This window comes from Eufriesea mexicana, unplaced genomic scaffold (assembly GCF_001483705.2).
Source record: "Eufriesea mexicana isolate 0111107269 unplaced genomic scaffold, ASM148370v2 scaffold1849, whole genome shotgun sequence".
Taxonomy (NCBI): Eukaryota; Metazoa; Arthropoda; class Insecta; order Hymenoptera; family Apidae; genus Eufriesea; species Eufriesea mexicana.
This window is the reverse complement of record NW_016909933.1, coordinates 219525-236053: the sequence shown is the minus strand read 5'-3', so window position 1 is coordinate 236053 and position 16529 is coordinate 219525. Positions and strand designations below refer to the sequence as shown.

Sequence of the window (16529 nt, the reverse complement as noted above, 5' to 3'; positions counted from 1 at the left end):
AAAATTATTTATTATTTATTATATTTATCTATAATAAATAATTATAGATAATTATTATTATCTATTATTAATAATCACTGACAGTGATTATTTTATTATTTAATAATTACCAATAGCAATAGCTATTAAAATCTAAATTTCCAATCAAACTAATAGGTTACAATTAACCCCAAACTTCCTTCTTTGTAAGCGACCAAAATTCTAATTACCGAAAATCGATTGAAACCAACCCTACAAAGATCTTATATTTTCTACATTATTATAGAAAATTACTAATAGCAATAATTATTCGAATTTAAATTTCCAATGAAAATAATAGGTTATAGTTAACCCCAAACTTTTTCTGCTGTAACCAAGCAAAATTCAAATTACAGAAGATCTATCAACACAATCACTACAAAACTATCCTATCTATCTTATAATAACCAAATGGCAGCAAAATCCTGCCAACAAACAAAAAATCCACATCAAGTTACACCTAACCTATCATTCCTTCTACTCTTTTCAAAAAGAGAAGTTGCACAGTTCTGCCAACAAACAGGTCCACATGTGAAAAGTAAACAAGAATTTCTACAGCGAGGAGGAAAAACGACGAAAAGAAGCAGCAACAACGAGACAAATTGAAAGAAAAGCAAGAGAGAGGGAGGAAGAAAGAGAGGCGGGAAAAAGGAGGAGACGCAAAATGAAGGGATGAAAGAATGAAAAGGAAGGAAAGCACGGTGCAAGAATCACGGTACAGTACGATGTATAGCTACGCGTCGTATAAACGAACCCTTGAGAACATAATTCATTGCGGTAAACAGCCGCCAACGGCGTGCCGTGTCAAATTAACGGGGAGCCGCAACAACGAGAGCCGGCAGTTTTACATTTACCAAGAATATTTACAGACACCTACGAGGCCTGCTTTTCCACCTTTAACCGGCGAAAGCCTCGAAATCAATTTACGACCGGACAGAGCTAACGCGAGACAACGCGAGGCGAATCGGAGGTGGAAAAGTGAAGCGATGTTTCTAGTCAAACACTCCCTGTTAACGCGGGATTCCCCGTGGAAAAGGTAGCGAGCGAAATCGTCACGCGAACTGAATAATTCAGGCGGCTGATCGATTTCGAATCAAATGTAGCACATTTACGAACGTTTTAACCAGTCAATGTTTGGTAATCTCTCGTTGTGCTTGAACGCAATTCGAGGTTATGTTTACGAGAGTGGAGAACAGAGGTAGAGGGCGACACCGGTGGGTAACAATGGCTGTTGAAAAATTGCCGTGTTCTAGCAACGATGCAATTACTGATGCGGAATGTGTGTTTGACTATGAAATAAAATGATTGACGCGATACGATGAAGATAGATAGATACTGTCATTCACGGTAAAAGATCGATAATGCGAATAGATAAATATTTTGTGAAGCTTTATAGTAAAAGGCTAAGGATTTAGATAAAATTTAACGTGTTTTCGTAACTTGTACGAAAAAATTGAGAAAATACAAATGAATTTGTATCATAAGAAAATAATAAGAACTGAAATATGATGAAAATTGATCAATTCAGCCGTTCACTGCACAAATCGATTAACTTCAAATCGATTAACTCCACTTTTTGAAAAATCTTAAATTTAAGTGTCAAAGCACTTGGTATAGTCGTAACTTTTTATATTTATAATAACTTTCTCCGATAATTAAGATTAACACCGTTAAACGACAAAAATTTTTTGGTCACTGAATAATAAATAATTTATTTCAGAGGTCACTTTGATTAACTCCGTACTCCAATGCAAATCGTTGCAATAATGCAACTCAAATGCACTAGCAAGCCATGAACGATAACGGTGAATTTTTTAGTGCCGTCTTATCAGAATTTAAGTAAAATTTAGTAAAACTTAAATTTATTACTTTTTCCACTTGTCAAATCGATTAACTCTTCCAGTAACATAAAAATGGTAACATTACTAACGATTACCTTTTGGCTATTTTTTCTTATAAATTTTATATACCGTTAGATGAAAGTTGCATTTGTATTTATGCATTCTACGATATTTATTTCGATTTAAATTATAAAGGGAATTTTAAAAAACAATATACATTATTTCATTGCATTTCTCCACTTTTTGTTTCATGGAGTTAATCAATTTGTATAACTGGCTCAATTGATTTAACTGTTTCTATTTCAATGATATTAATTTTGTCAACAGCAGATGTATGCTTTTAATAACTGCAAAAAAGGTTTTGAAATAATCATTTTAATTGACTTAGTAGACTTAACGAGTATAGGGAAAAACTGTGTGATATTATATATTAAAACAAAGGTAATTAAATGGTAAAAAGTGAAAATGAGAAATATCACAAAACAGATTTTGCAGAAAAAATCTATTTTTAATATTTTAGTTCACAGGGAAAGAACAAGATTTGGTGAATTAAATTGTATTGTTCATAATGAGAGTTTGTACTCTCGGTTAGTATTAAAACAAAATTCTATAAATTTAGTTGCCTTAGACAAACATATATTTTTAAACTGTACACTATAATATTATTAAATTGAACAATCTGTTTTTCTCTTTACACTTTCCAATTATAAAAATTTTGCGGGAATTCGACAATTGCTATTTGCTGTAACTATTATTAACTAATTAATTATAACGAAGGATACTTTATATTCGTTATTCTTCGATAAATTTATTTTTGAACATGTTCAATGCTTAGTATTCTCTAATAAATTATTGAATTTACTTTATTTTAAAGAAATATATTTTCAGCTAACCTCAAAATTATGATGCAACGATTCGATAATGAATAGAAAAATTGTATACAGAAATATATCGACAATATGTATTTATATTGTATTTCGAAAACCGTTGCCACTCGTTTTCATCTCTGCATTCGTTTCTAAGTGAAAGTTTGTATGCATGCTTCTAGATACGCAACCATATGGGGTAAAACCAACAATTGCACCCTAGACGACCATCCTTAAACTAATGTTCAATTTTTGTTTATGGCTGTCAGCAAGATGCAATAGCAATAATGAAAGAAAAACTGCCTGACTGAAACCACGAGGTGAAGACAGGAGGCAAGCTATTAGGAGCGTAGCGAATAGAAACGTGACTTAAGGTTACTTAAGGAGGCCCCAAACACATGGAGTCTTCAAGTCACCATTGCGAGACCAAGTAGTTATACACTACGTTAATTTATATATCTGTAAGAAATGAAATAATTTAAAAGAAACTCGTTCAGGAATACGATCGCAAATATTTAATTTTAAATAAAATTTATAAAACAACGAAATTCGAAAATTATACGAATTACACGGATATTTATAAAATAATTATAGTTATTAGCCAATAAGCTACTAATATACTTGGTAATAACTATAATTATTTTGTACTATACTACAGTATATAATACTCAATACTATAGTATTTTTATACTATATTATAATATTTTTAATTAAAGTATAACTTTATACTCTATCAAATTTATAAAATTTATGAAATAGCTATAGTTATTAGCTTAGTATTTTAGCTCACTACAGTAATTTTATCACCTCGCAAACGAATTTTCTTTCGTAGCACACGCAAATTAATTATAAAACTCTTACAGAGTAATCAAAAAATATCACTAACTATATATTCAACGCTCCTGTCACTTTTGTATAATGTTGTATATTGTATATATTGTATAAGTAGTAATTATAAAGTATATTATTCTATATGTAATTGTATAAGTAGTTAAATACTGTATGTAATAAAAATTTTCACGACATACCCAAAAATTTTATCTGTAATTTTATTTGCTATTGCCATTTTTCTTTTTCTATCTAAGGATTTAAAGGAAAACAGATCTATACTATCGAATAAATAGTCAAGTATCGCGTTTTCCAAAAAATTCCACGATACACCAAAAAGATTTCGCTTATAACCCAACATCCTAACTATTTTTCTACTTGACGTATTAATTATAAAAATAACCAAAATTTTAGATACATTAGTTAAAAACTATAAACATGTTAATTATAAAAATAGTCGAACGCAACGCAATTTTATTTACGAAATTTCTTTCATAAATTGAGAAATGGCAAACCTAGATGCCCGGAGTGTACCGTTTTCCTGCAAGTGTTTCGTAATAAAAAGATACCAGTTGGGTGTCCGAAGGAACGAGTGGATCAGCGAATTAGGCCTGGACAAGGGTGGACCTGGAAATCCCATATTTTCACAAAGCAAGCGGTAAATCGCATATGCCGGGTGTGCCACTCGAAACGCAAACCCCTAGCATATGTTACTTAAGCGCTTAAACGGTACCGGCTTATGTCGCAAGAACAAAAAGGCGTGCACAGTTAGGAAACATTGAAAAGAACTGGAAATACTTTATATCGCGTGTACATTTTGCCAGAAAGGGCACAGACGGCATGTACAATTCCGCGAGTGAAATTTACGGGCCTCGCTGAAGTGGCAAGTGACACTGCTCTTTTATTTCCTCTCCTTGCTCGCGCTCTTTCTTTCTTCTCTTCTTCTTCTTCTTCTTCTTTTTTCCTTTCTTCCTCTCTCCTTTTTTTTTCTTATTTCTTATTTTACGCGGATTCCTGTATACTCTATCGCTAAAGCGTTGCTTGCTACCAGCATGACGTTTATGAATCCAACCCCTTAACGCACTCTTGTATCTCATCAAGTATTCTTCATATTTTTGTGCGGAATTGTGTGTAGAAAATATTTTAATTAGTTCGACACTATTATTTGCTATTATTCATATTATTATTATTTCTGTTACTATTATATATTATTATTTGTTACTATCATATATTATTAATATTTATATTATTATTATTTATATTATTCGTTACTGTTTACTATGTATATTAAAAATGATTATTATTCATATCAATTATCAATTATCTTATTACTATATGAATTATCTTACCGTAATCCTATTATTAAAGCGTTACTTGCCAATATTCTTAATATTTTTAATAATATAATATTAATATAATAATATCCTTAATATTCTTAATAAATATTCTTAACATTTTAAGAATTATTTTTTATTATTATTTGTTATATGTATTATTATTTGTTACTATTTGTATTTATTCTTATTATTCGTATTAATCGTTCATCGTGTTATTTATAAAATAATTTTTCTTCGTCTATTTTACACAGTCTCACACGTACTCTATTTTCAAATTGTTATTTACTATGAATATGGCATTTACGGATTCAACCCTTAACGTAATTTCGCGTTTTATATTTTATTATACATACATGTACGTATGCGAGGGAGGATACTATAATCAGTGTGGTGTTTATATTATTTATTGTAATTATTTATGTCATGTATTACCATTCGAGTTACTTACTGTTGTTTATATTATTAATTATTATTTACCGTTGTTTATACAAATTATTATTATATTCCATTATATATTATATAATTATTATATACTCCATTCGCGTGATTTATTAATTTCGTTATCCATAAATTAATTCTTCTCCTTTCTTCTCTCTTCCCTTTTTATTTATACGAATTATTATTATATTCCATTATATATTATATAATTATTATATACTCTATTCGAGTAATTTATTAATTTCGTTATCCATAAATTAATTCTTCTCCTTTCTTCTCTCTTCCCTTTTTATTTATACGAATTATTATTATATTCCATTATATATTATATAATTATTATATACTCTATTCGAGTAATTTATTAATTTCGTTATCCATAAATTAATTCTTCGCCTTTCTTCCCTCTTCCCTTTTTATTTCTTCCTTTGCACGGTTTCATGTATACTCTATTACCAAACCGTTGCTTACCATGACCGTGACGTTTATGAATCCAACCCTTAACGTAACTACGTATCTCATAAAATACGCTTCATATTTTATACATATGTATGCGAGGGGAATACTGTAATTCGTGGGACACCCGAGAATGGGCAATTCTACGCGAATAAACGAACCATGCACGGTTTACATAAATCTCCATGCGAAATTTCGTTGACGATTTCATTTTCGACTGTATGCTGGTACACACTGACATAACTTACTTTCGATCGAAATTTTATTAGGTTCAATGGAGAGTACCTGCGAGTTTGCTTATTGGAAGTTCAACAATTATATATTTATTACAAATTATAATATACACACGTCACAAAAAGATTACAACGATTAGGTACGTGCATTGAAATTTCTCTTAATACTATTATTATCTCGTCACTGTTCACTTTCACGTTTTTCATAACAAACTCGCTCTCCTCATAATATATTGGCTCTGACCTATAACAATTGCACAATACCACGCATTCTAGATCTTCCATTCGCATTTCCAAAAACATACGTATCTAAAAAAATTAGCTCAAAATTCCACTGAGTTGCAATGGCTATAGAAAACCAATATAATTTTTCCTCCTTATTTATGTCAAAAAGATAGCTCACCACGATATTAGTCTAGTATGTCAGCATACTTGATCCTTCTAGTCAAATTCTATTGAATTGCAATGACTATAGCAAACCAATAGAATTTTTCCTCCTTATTTTTGTAAAAAAGTCAGCTCACCAGGATATTAGTCGAAAATGCCAATATAATTGAATTTTTCAGTCAAATTCTATTGAACTGTAATGGCTATAACAATTCAATAGGATTTTCCTCTCTTATTTATGTATAAAAACATTCGTGCCATCACTCGACCTCACACACTCGCATTCACACTGATAAAACCAAATCCACAGTACCAACGTCTCTTCCTTTCTTATAAGAGACTTTTGTCTAGACTTCCAACTCGTATCTCTGTCAATTTCTGTTTTCATTTTTATAACATTTCTACTGGTTTGCAAACTTATTTTCTGAATACTGGTATTAATTTCTACTTTTAATTTTTAATATCCATATTCAATTTCTAATTTTAATTCGTACCTTTAATTTTCACTTTTAATTTCTAGATATATGTGTCAATTAATTTAATCTCGAATTTCTGAATATTTTCATTGATTTCTATTCCCAATTTATAGGGATTAATTAATTAAATTTATTTTCACTAATTATTCTTCGTAATGTAAATTATTATTCTACGTCTAAATTTATTTCTGTCATTATCATCCACGTAGTCTCTCAATGTCTCCATAACCTAAAATTCAATTAGTATCGTACTCCTTTTCTGATCAAAATTCGGTACAAATTTTAAGGTGTGCTTTATTTTAACACAAATTATGCGCAATCAGAATGCACTGTATTTCAACTATCAGAAATAGTCGAGAATCGAATCTTCCACTGGAACAGTATTTTCAGAGAATATTAAATTTAACAACCATAACTGTATTTCAATTTTATGTCAAACTTCCTTCAACCCATGTTTACGTGATTTGACTTTATTCGTTCGATTTATGGGACACCGAGTATATTCGAATTTTCTAAAACAGCGATTTCCTCGCAATTATAATCACGATAGGTTATAGTGACTTGTCAAATCGATAACAAAAAGATTCGGGAATTTTTCACCGATTTTTGTAAAATAATTCGATTTTTAATCCCTTGCACTATGATTTAATTATGAAAAATTAGGCATCGAGGTAGCATTCAATTTCAATTATCCTCTGTGTACCATCAACGATAAAATCAGCTAAAATTTTTCGAAATTCTTCGATTCGGTGCACGTTAAAGCGCGTGAAATATAATTATGGTCTCGCGATTAGTATAGCTTATAATCTCGAAATTCGACAGGAAGAATTCGCGATGAATTAGGCTCGTCATCGTAGTGCAAAGGGTTAAGGGGTTAATGAATTAATAAATAAAATTGTTTCTTATTTAATCATTAATCCACGTAATATTAATTAATCGTTAAAAGACCATGAAAGACAGAAGCTTCCAGTGTTTCATCTAACGAAGCTATTTGCCATGAAATCTTCGTTTAGAATGTGGGTCGCTTGAAAAAATTGAAAATGATTTTTCAAAATAATTTGCCCTGTGAAAGTAACGACTGATTGAACTGTTACTCGGAATCGAAAAGTTTCGAAAGTCGTCGTTCCTGTTTCGCAACGATACTTGCACACTTGCCGATTATGAGACAAGTGCACTTTAATCGGAAACAGTTTTTCATACTTAGCAGATACACATTAAAAGGCACATCTTTTTGATAAATTTCCATTAATGTGAATTAATGTTCGATTTTAATTTAGTATTTAAATTGCGGATTATTTTGAATTATTTTAATAGGAAATATTTAATTTAATATAAATTAATTAATTCATTTATTTATTTATATAAATTAATTAATGTAAAGAATATTAAAATTGCAGAAATAGTATCTGATATTGTCTGATCATTTGTAGTGTTAGATGTAAATCTTTTTTATTGAAAATTATTTAAACGAGAAATATTCATTCGATTTTAATTTAGTATTAAAATTAGTGAAATGTTTCATGTTTAATATAAATTAATTACCGATCGTAAAGAATATTAAAATTGTAATTAAGAAATGTGTAATAGAGAATATTAAATACTGAGCAGGCACACATTAAAGGGCACATCATTTTGATAAATTTCCATTAATGTGAATTAATGTTCGATTTTAATTTAGTATTTAAATTGCGGATTATTTTGAATTATTTTAATAGAAAATGTTTAATTAATTAATTAATTTATATAAATTAATTAATGTAAAGAAAATTAAAATTGTAGAAATAGTATCTGATATTCTCTGATCATTTGTAGTGTTAGATATAAATCTTTTCTAGTATATAAATCTAAATTATTTAAATAAAAAATATTCGATTTTAATTTAATATTAAAATTAACGAAATGTTGCTTAATTGTTGCATATCAATTTTTCAAGTAGAATTTGTTTTAATAAGAAATGTTTCATTTAATATAAATTAATATTCGATTTAAATTATAATAAACATTATTCTATGTTAATTTTTTAAATAGAAATTATTGAAATAAAAAGATATTGAATTTAACATAAATAGGTATTTGATTTTAATTCGGTATTAAAATTACAAAAGTCTTATTTAATTGCTTCTGGTTATTTGAATTGTGTTTTATACATCAATTTCTTTTTGTTGATAAATGTGAATAGGATATAATATCAAACGTATGAAATATATGATAATTTATAATTGAGATATAAGTGTTATAAAGATTACAATATGTCTCGTGCAATTTGTATAACTGATAATAATTTAGTATTACCATCTTACTTGGCACTTTTATTTTTTTATCAAAATTATGATCAAATATTTCGTCTCTTCTAAAATGAGAATTATTTTGTAAATAAAATTGATATCTTTACTAAACTTCTAAAAATTGTAAATCGCTATATTATTTATATAAATAAACAAAATTTTTCAAGTTATTGGACATTACAAAATAAATGAAAAGTATTATTTGTAAATTAAGATAAAACTTCCATCCGTTGTACTTCGAATACGATTTTTCAGAAAACATGTTTTCCAGATTTGCAGAAAAGTCTCTTAAACAAATAAACTACCGTTCAAGCTTAAAATAAACAGCTTTCCAATCCAAGTCAAGGAAACTATAGAGAGAAATAATTAAATAAATTTTCCAGAATATGAAGTAATGTAAAATAAGTAAAACATAAATAATATAAAATAAGTTAAACATAAAAGACTGCCATTTGATGACTCGCCAATTTTTGCACTGAATTTATATTATTTTACTGGAAAGTTACACAAAATATTTTCATTTCGTTTGTTTAAGAACGCGATCTTTGCTACAATTTTTGCCCGCCATTTTGTTCTACAAGGTGAAACCATTTTAATTCAAATACGTGCAGCAGAGAAAAATATAAAATTTCTCTTCGTAAAGAGAATGGTTATTCATCTAATTGCTGCAAAGTGTTAGAAAATTCACATCGACAAATTGCTTTCTGTTCTTTTCCAAAGAATTCTCGTGAAGTATAGTACACGTGTTTCCTTTAAGACAAAACTTCTCTCGAGTCTCAACTTCTCGAAACTTCCGTGTCCTATCACCAACTCAATTGCGACATCTACAGTCGGTCACAAAAATATTCACGCGCACAATAAAATTCTTCCTTCCTCCACGTTTTTACTCCATTACAACCATAAACGTTATACTCTACATTCTCGCTATTATTATATACATACTATATTATTCTATATTATATTTTATTCTAAATTATTGTTATTATAATTGTTATTATTGTAACCTGTAATAATATATAATAATAATAACAACAATAATATAAAATAAAATAAAACATAAAATAATATAAATATAAATATATATACATTTAGAGTATAGGGTATCACAGTTAAATTAACAAAAATCAAGCGTCATTATCTTTTCGTTATTCTTTCACATCCTACTATTTACGAAAAACAAATTTTTAATTATTTCATAATGGTGGTGATCTTGATACATGGTTCACCCAGTATATAACATACGAGATATATCAACTGTACTTTAACAGGTTCATACTGTAACAAACTTCTCCTGTTCGCTATATTTTATATTATATACTTATATATAACATATTATTATTAGTATTATGATACATACAATAATATGAAGTATATATTATAAGTGTACTTATACAGGGTGTCCCAGCAGCGATAGTACAACCGAGGAGGGGGTGATTTGACATGAAAAAGCAAAAAGCAAATAAAGTATACAAATTTTTCATTCGAAGCTTCGTTATAGACAAAATCGACTTTAAATATTCATTTAACTATGATTTAGGTGGCTAGATCATCGATATATCAGCATCAGTGGTACAACCAAGTAGGGGGTGATTCTAAGCGAAAAAGGAAATCGAAAATAAAAAATTCAAATTTTTCCTTCGAAGCTTCGTTATACGCAAAATCGACTTTAAATATTCATTTAACTATGATTTAGGTGGCTAGATCATCGATATATCAGCATCAGTGGTACAACCGAGTAGGGGGTGATTCTACATGAAAAAGCAAATCGAAAATAAAGAATACAAATTTTTCATTCGAAGCTTCGTTGTCAAGACAATCGACTTTGAATATTCAACGAATACGCATGGACTTAACATAGGCTAAGGCTGATGGACCAGAATACAAGCGTCCTCGGTATATATATATATTTAAATATCTATCTATAATCAGTGTATATATATATTTAAATATTTACCTTCCAAATTACATAATTCTTTTATATCACACATTCCTCTAATTTCTTCAAAACACCCAGTAGAAAAGTCAAATTACACTTATGCGTGTCCTAACCTCTTCTTGACCGATCGCGACTTGCAAGATACAATGATACTCGCAACAAAACAATCCACGCAACGCGTCACGACACTCAATCTCATCGAACCCATCGCGCAGCGGAATCACGATAACATCATCGCATCACGAAATCGAGCATTAATTAGGGTTAGGTGTTTTTCCATCGCGATATACCGTAGCCAGTTCGAATCGCGGTTGCCGCGCGAAGAAGGAGTCCTTTATCGATTCGAAACGATTTTAGAGGGTGGTTTGCCCCCGACGTTTTTGATTTCAGCATGCATCCTCGATACGAGTCTCGAGGCAACGCTTCGCCGCTTCGAATTAAGGGGTGAACCGAAAGGAGTGCCCAACCCCTGGGGTCTAACCACGGGCAAAACAGAGAAAGGGAATGAGAGATGGAATCGCGAGGAGCGAATCGAGACACGAGAATCGAGAATGGAAGATGCGGAACAGAGGATAGAGGGACCAGCCAACGAAACGAAACGAGAAATGAACTTTTCGCGATCTTTATTCTCTGTCGCTTTGAACGACTGCTGCGTGACCGAATAATAGTTACAGGTAAATATCGATGTCATTTATTTCTCCATTAACGAATCTTTTTTCGACCTTTTTTCTTTTCTAACCTCTTAACTCTTAAGGTTCTACTCGAGCTTATGCGAACTTGCAGAATAAAAGTTCGCAAATCCATTTCTTGACTGTAGCGGTAATTATGAAAGTGGTCTAAGTAAAAAATTCGAAACTACTTTGTCTCTTATTTGGGACTGCACCCTATTTTTGGTCAAATGTTAAAGCTTTAAACCTCTAGATCGAGTTTGCAGCTTTGTCGAAATTAGTTTTTTTTATTTTTACATCCAAGGAGTGAAATTTAAATATTTCGAGACGAAACATGTATGACTTAGACCACTTTCGTTATCATCCGTTCAACTATTGTCGATTAGTTTGTTGCTATTATTATCATTATATATCGTTTTACTTTCATTATTGTTTTAAGTAATTATGAAAGTGGTCTAAGTAAAAAATTCGAAACTACTTTGTCTCTTATTTGGGACTGCACCCTATTTTTGGTCAAATGTTAAAGCTTTAAACCTCTAGATCGAGTTTGCAGCTTTGTCGAAATTAGTTTTTCTTTATTTTTACATCCAAGGCGTGAAATTTAAATATTTCGAAACAAAACATGTATGACTTAGACCACTTTCGTTATCATCCGTTCAGCTATTGTCGATTAGTTTGTTGCTATTATTATCATTATATATCGTTTTACTTTCATTATTGTTTCAAGTCTAAATATTGTAAAAAGAATAAAGCAGAATTTTTAAAAACGATTATTACACTCGTTAAATATACTTATTATGATATTTAACAAACACAGTTATCATTACATTTATCCTGCTGTCAATTTCTGAAATAATGCTAATTTTAAAAATAATCTAAACTTTCTTGTTTTATTTTATAATGTCGATTAAGGAAAATATATTCCTTCGAAACTTTTACTAATCAAATATAAAGTAATCGTTAAAATTACACCGTCGCGATAGAGTTATAGCGTTGATACGCAAAGATAACCTAAAAGGGGAAAGAAATAACTTCAAAGTTAAAAGTTTACGGAATAACCCTTCGGGACTTTCGTTAAGAAATTTCGTGCTCTCGAGAAACGCGCATAAACCCGGTATTAATTTCGAAACGCGTTTATAACCAGCAGTTCTCTCTAAACCTTCGCGAATTTCAAGGTTAGGATAACGTCCCCTTTAAATAGCAGACGCGGCGAACGAACCGCTTAACCACTTCGCTTCTCCTTACCTAACCTCTCAGCCGAAGGACACTTTTTCGACGCGCGCATAGAAAGATAAACAACAGCGATTCCTATGCTATCTTAAATAGAAATCGGATCCCTCTCGCGTGGCTTCGTGACGTCGCATGCCCGGAAAATATTTTCAATGAAATACAACCGTGGACGAAAGTGCTCGTAATGCTGCGCGCACAGATGAAAATGTTCACTTTGTCGGAATACGGGCACCCTTTACGTTTGAAACACGGGCAACCCCCGTCCTTTCGGTTGTGGGTAATGCGAGTGTCGACTTACAGCTTCGGGACAATGCACGACTCGTCGAAATATTCCACGGTCCTAGGAAATATTTATAAGAAAAGTGCACCGTAAATATCGCAACAGGATGTACGGTATTATGGCATCGAAACGTAACAAGATATTGCAAGCGCATTGTAGTTAGAGGAACGGCGGATATAGGTACACTCTGTACCAAAAGCTTCGGGATATTTCGCGCATTCCGCGTAAATTCTATTTATTTTTAATCGTATCTTCGTTTCGCCGAAAATCGTTAACCTCGTTGCGCTATGCATCGTACTGTGTTATCGTATAGTAATACGAGCACGAGTATGGTATATATAGTATGATGCTATTACTGGCATAGTAACATGAATATAATAATATGTGTAGTACTACGGTACCATGATACCTATAGTAAAAATATAGTAAAATAATATAGTAAAATATCATAGAGTTTATAGTACAGAAATATAGTATTTGTAATACGGCACTATACTAGCTTCGTATGTATGCCGTAGATTTATAAAGCACGGTAAGACGGTAAGTACAGTACTACAGTATTTATAATTTATTGTTACATTACAATACCATATTATATAATACTATACTCTTTGTAATTTGTAATATTGATATATAGCACATATAATATGGTATTATAGTATTATAGTATAATAGTTTATATATTTATAACATAACACCATGCCATGATTAATATAGTACTGCAGTATTTGTGGTATAGTACTATAGCACTACAGAACTTAGAATATGGTACCACAATACAATAGTACTATAGTATTTATAGTATAGCGCAGTAAAACTACAGTATATGTAATATACATACATAATTTCATAGTATATATAGAGCTATAGTACATAATACTATGTACTATCTTAACTACATGAGGTAAGAAACGAAATCATGTTTCCAAAGTACCTTTCAAAGATTACTTTTATTCTCTAGACTCGAAACAAATGAAACAACCATCGTAAGTCTTTTGTGCAAGACAGTAAACACAAAAATGTGACGAAACAACGAAATATCCAAATATTTGCATAGCAAATAATTTCAAAGATTAAACACGTAATGTTCGAACGTTAAAAAAATCGAAAATCGATTGTCTTCCATATTTTCGATTTATCATAATTTCGATCGTAATCGTTAATTTCGTCTCTACGGGAAAGCAAGCATTTCTATGATACAACCTCTTCCCTCTACCGGCAATTTCCAACCGTATTGCCAGGCTAAATTTCACCAGATTTCATTTATCCTGCACACATCCGGTGTGCAAGTTTTATGTCACTCGAAGTGCCTCTATACACAAGTTAAACCGTGCCGCGAGAGCTAACCGCGTGAAATCGGCGCGAATCGCTGCCCAAGCGACTTCCGCTCCGCCACTAGGCGTAAATTTAAACTATTCCTAATTATTCGCAGGAAAGAGCCCGGTGGCGAGCGTGGTTCGTAGCCGTGCTAAACGTTAAGCACACACTCGTATGTACATGGAAACGATGAGGTCCGGCGGCGAAAAAAGTATCGGCCGCCAGAGGTCGACAACGCGGAGTTCTAGAAAACGCGCAGTTTCGAGTAATCGAAGAAGCTTGAAATCCGATTCGAGAGCAAGACTCGAATTAGTCTGGGCGACGGATCAGACCGGCGTAAACGGAAATGGGAAAAAGAAGCGCGCAACGAACAGGCACTAACCTTTGCATTCGTTGGCATCTCTGGCAGTGGCTCGTGCCCAGGGTCGGTCGAAGTGGAACGGCCGACACCTCTCGCAGTCTCTGCCGGCGGTGTTGTGCCTGCACTCGCAGGCCACCTCGCCGTTCTTCCCTTGGATACACCTTGCCGCGTGGCCGTTGCACTTACACCTGCCGCCGACGGCGAAGTCCGAGACGGCGTAGTGATGAGCGAGCGTGATGGTCCCGAGGTTGTTGGTCAGGCTGCTGCTGCTGGTGCTCGTGGACACGGTCACCGCGGCGAAGCTCTCGCCATCGTCCACGGCGTCGTTTGACTGCATTTCCTGCGGCGCGATTACCTGGTGTACCGAGGGCAACGCGGTCGCCAGAGGATCTAACGATCCACGAGATGTCTTCTGATTCTTCAACCTCTCCTCTCTCTCTCTCTCTCGCTTGGCCAATTCTTCAAGGCCGAGGCCATGGTCGCGATCGCGATCACGATCGTCGCCAGTCCCTCCGAGCTGCAGGACCTGTTCCTGAGACGGCTGCTGAGGCATGTGAAGTCTATTGAAGACCACACGAACGTCCGTCGCAGTGACCCAATCCTGAAGGACGGGCGAGTTGTCGAAGTCCGACGCCGACGGACGACCCTCCAGGGTACTGAACGCGATCCTACCGACGGGTGCGAGGCCATTACCACCGGTGTATCGATGACTGTCGGTGCATCTGGCTTCTTGCTCGTTGGCTTTCGTGATAGTCGCCCGATTAGGCCTGCCGTATACACGGCGACATTGGGACGAATAGAACTGGAAAGGCTGCCACGTCTTGCCGTAGTCCATGGATTTGTATATGGCGATGGAGTCCGGCTTGGCAGCCTTCGGGCAGAATTGCAGGCTGACGTAGGTCAGTTCGTATTTTTTTCCTAGAGAGAGGGTTAAGGTCACGTTGTCTGGCGGCGCGGAGAAGCTCTGCGACGTGACGAGCGGCTCGCTCCGCCAGCAGGTCACGTTGTTGGGGTTGCTCACATCCGTCAGGTAGCTCGCGGGGAATCGACGCCGCGGCGTGCTGTCGTCGCAGATGTGGCACTGACCTATACTCGTGCTACCTCCCGGTTGCTCGATCACGTCGCAGTATCTCGTGGGCCCGCCGCTTCCGCAGGTCGACGAGGCCTCTACCACGGCGCCGAACGCTGCGTTCACGAAGTTCGGAATGCACCGTCGTGGCCTGTCCTCGTCGTAGCAAGGGTCCGACGGGTGTTGCTTGCTCGGGAACGTCTTCGCGTAGATCTCGCTGCCCGCCAACGCGTTTCCGTGAACGAACAGAATCGCAACGCAGACGATTCCGAGTAAACGCGCCGCTGCTTCGCTCTTCATCTTCGCCGGCGTTGGTAGCACGCGGTCCGATTTCTCTTCGCTGTCTCTTTCTCTCCCTTTCGTTCCTGCCACTAGCACCTCCTCGCACGCCACCTTCCCCGCCCCCTCCCCCGCAGCACCTTGCTATGTCACCTACGCACGAACCGTCCTTGCCTCGTTCGACAATTATTATTTCCGCGCTCTGTTCTTCTCTGGTCAAGGAAGAA

At 33.9% G+C, this 16529-nt stretch overlaps 1 protein-coding gene across 1 annotated transcript in view; it reads right to left on the bottom strand.

Annotated features, from left to right (window-relative positions):
• LOC108549218 (netrin-3) overlaps window positions 1-16323 on the bottom strand; it is a gene marked incomplete at its 3' end in the record, with an annotated part of 246021 nt that extends 229698 nt beyond the window's left edge. Inside the window, exon 1 of the mRNA XM_017902500.1 lies at window positions 14976-16323. Coding sequence (XP_017757989.1) covers window positions 14976-16323 — 1348 coding nt within the window. The remainder of the gene's footprint in view (window positions 1-14975) is intronic.
• Window positions 16324-16529: the final 206 nt, after the last annotated feature.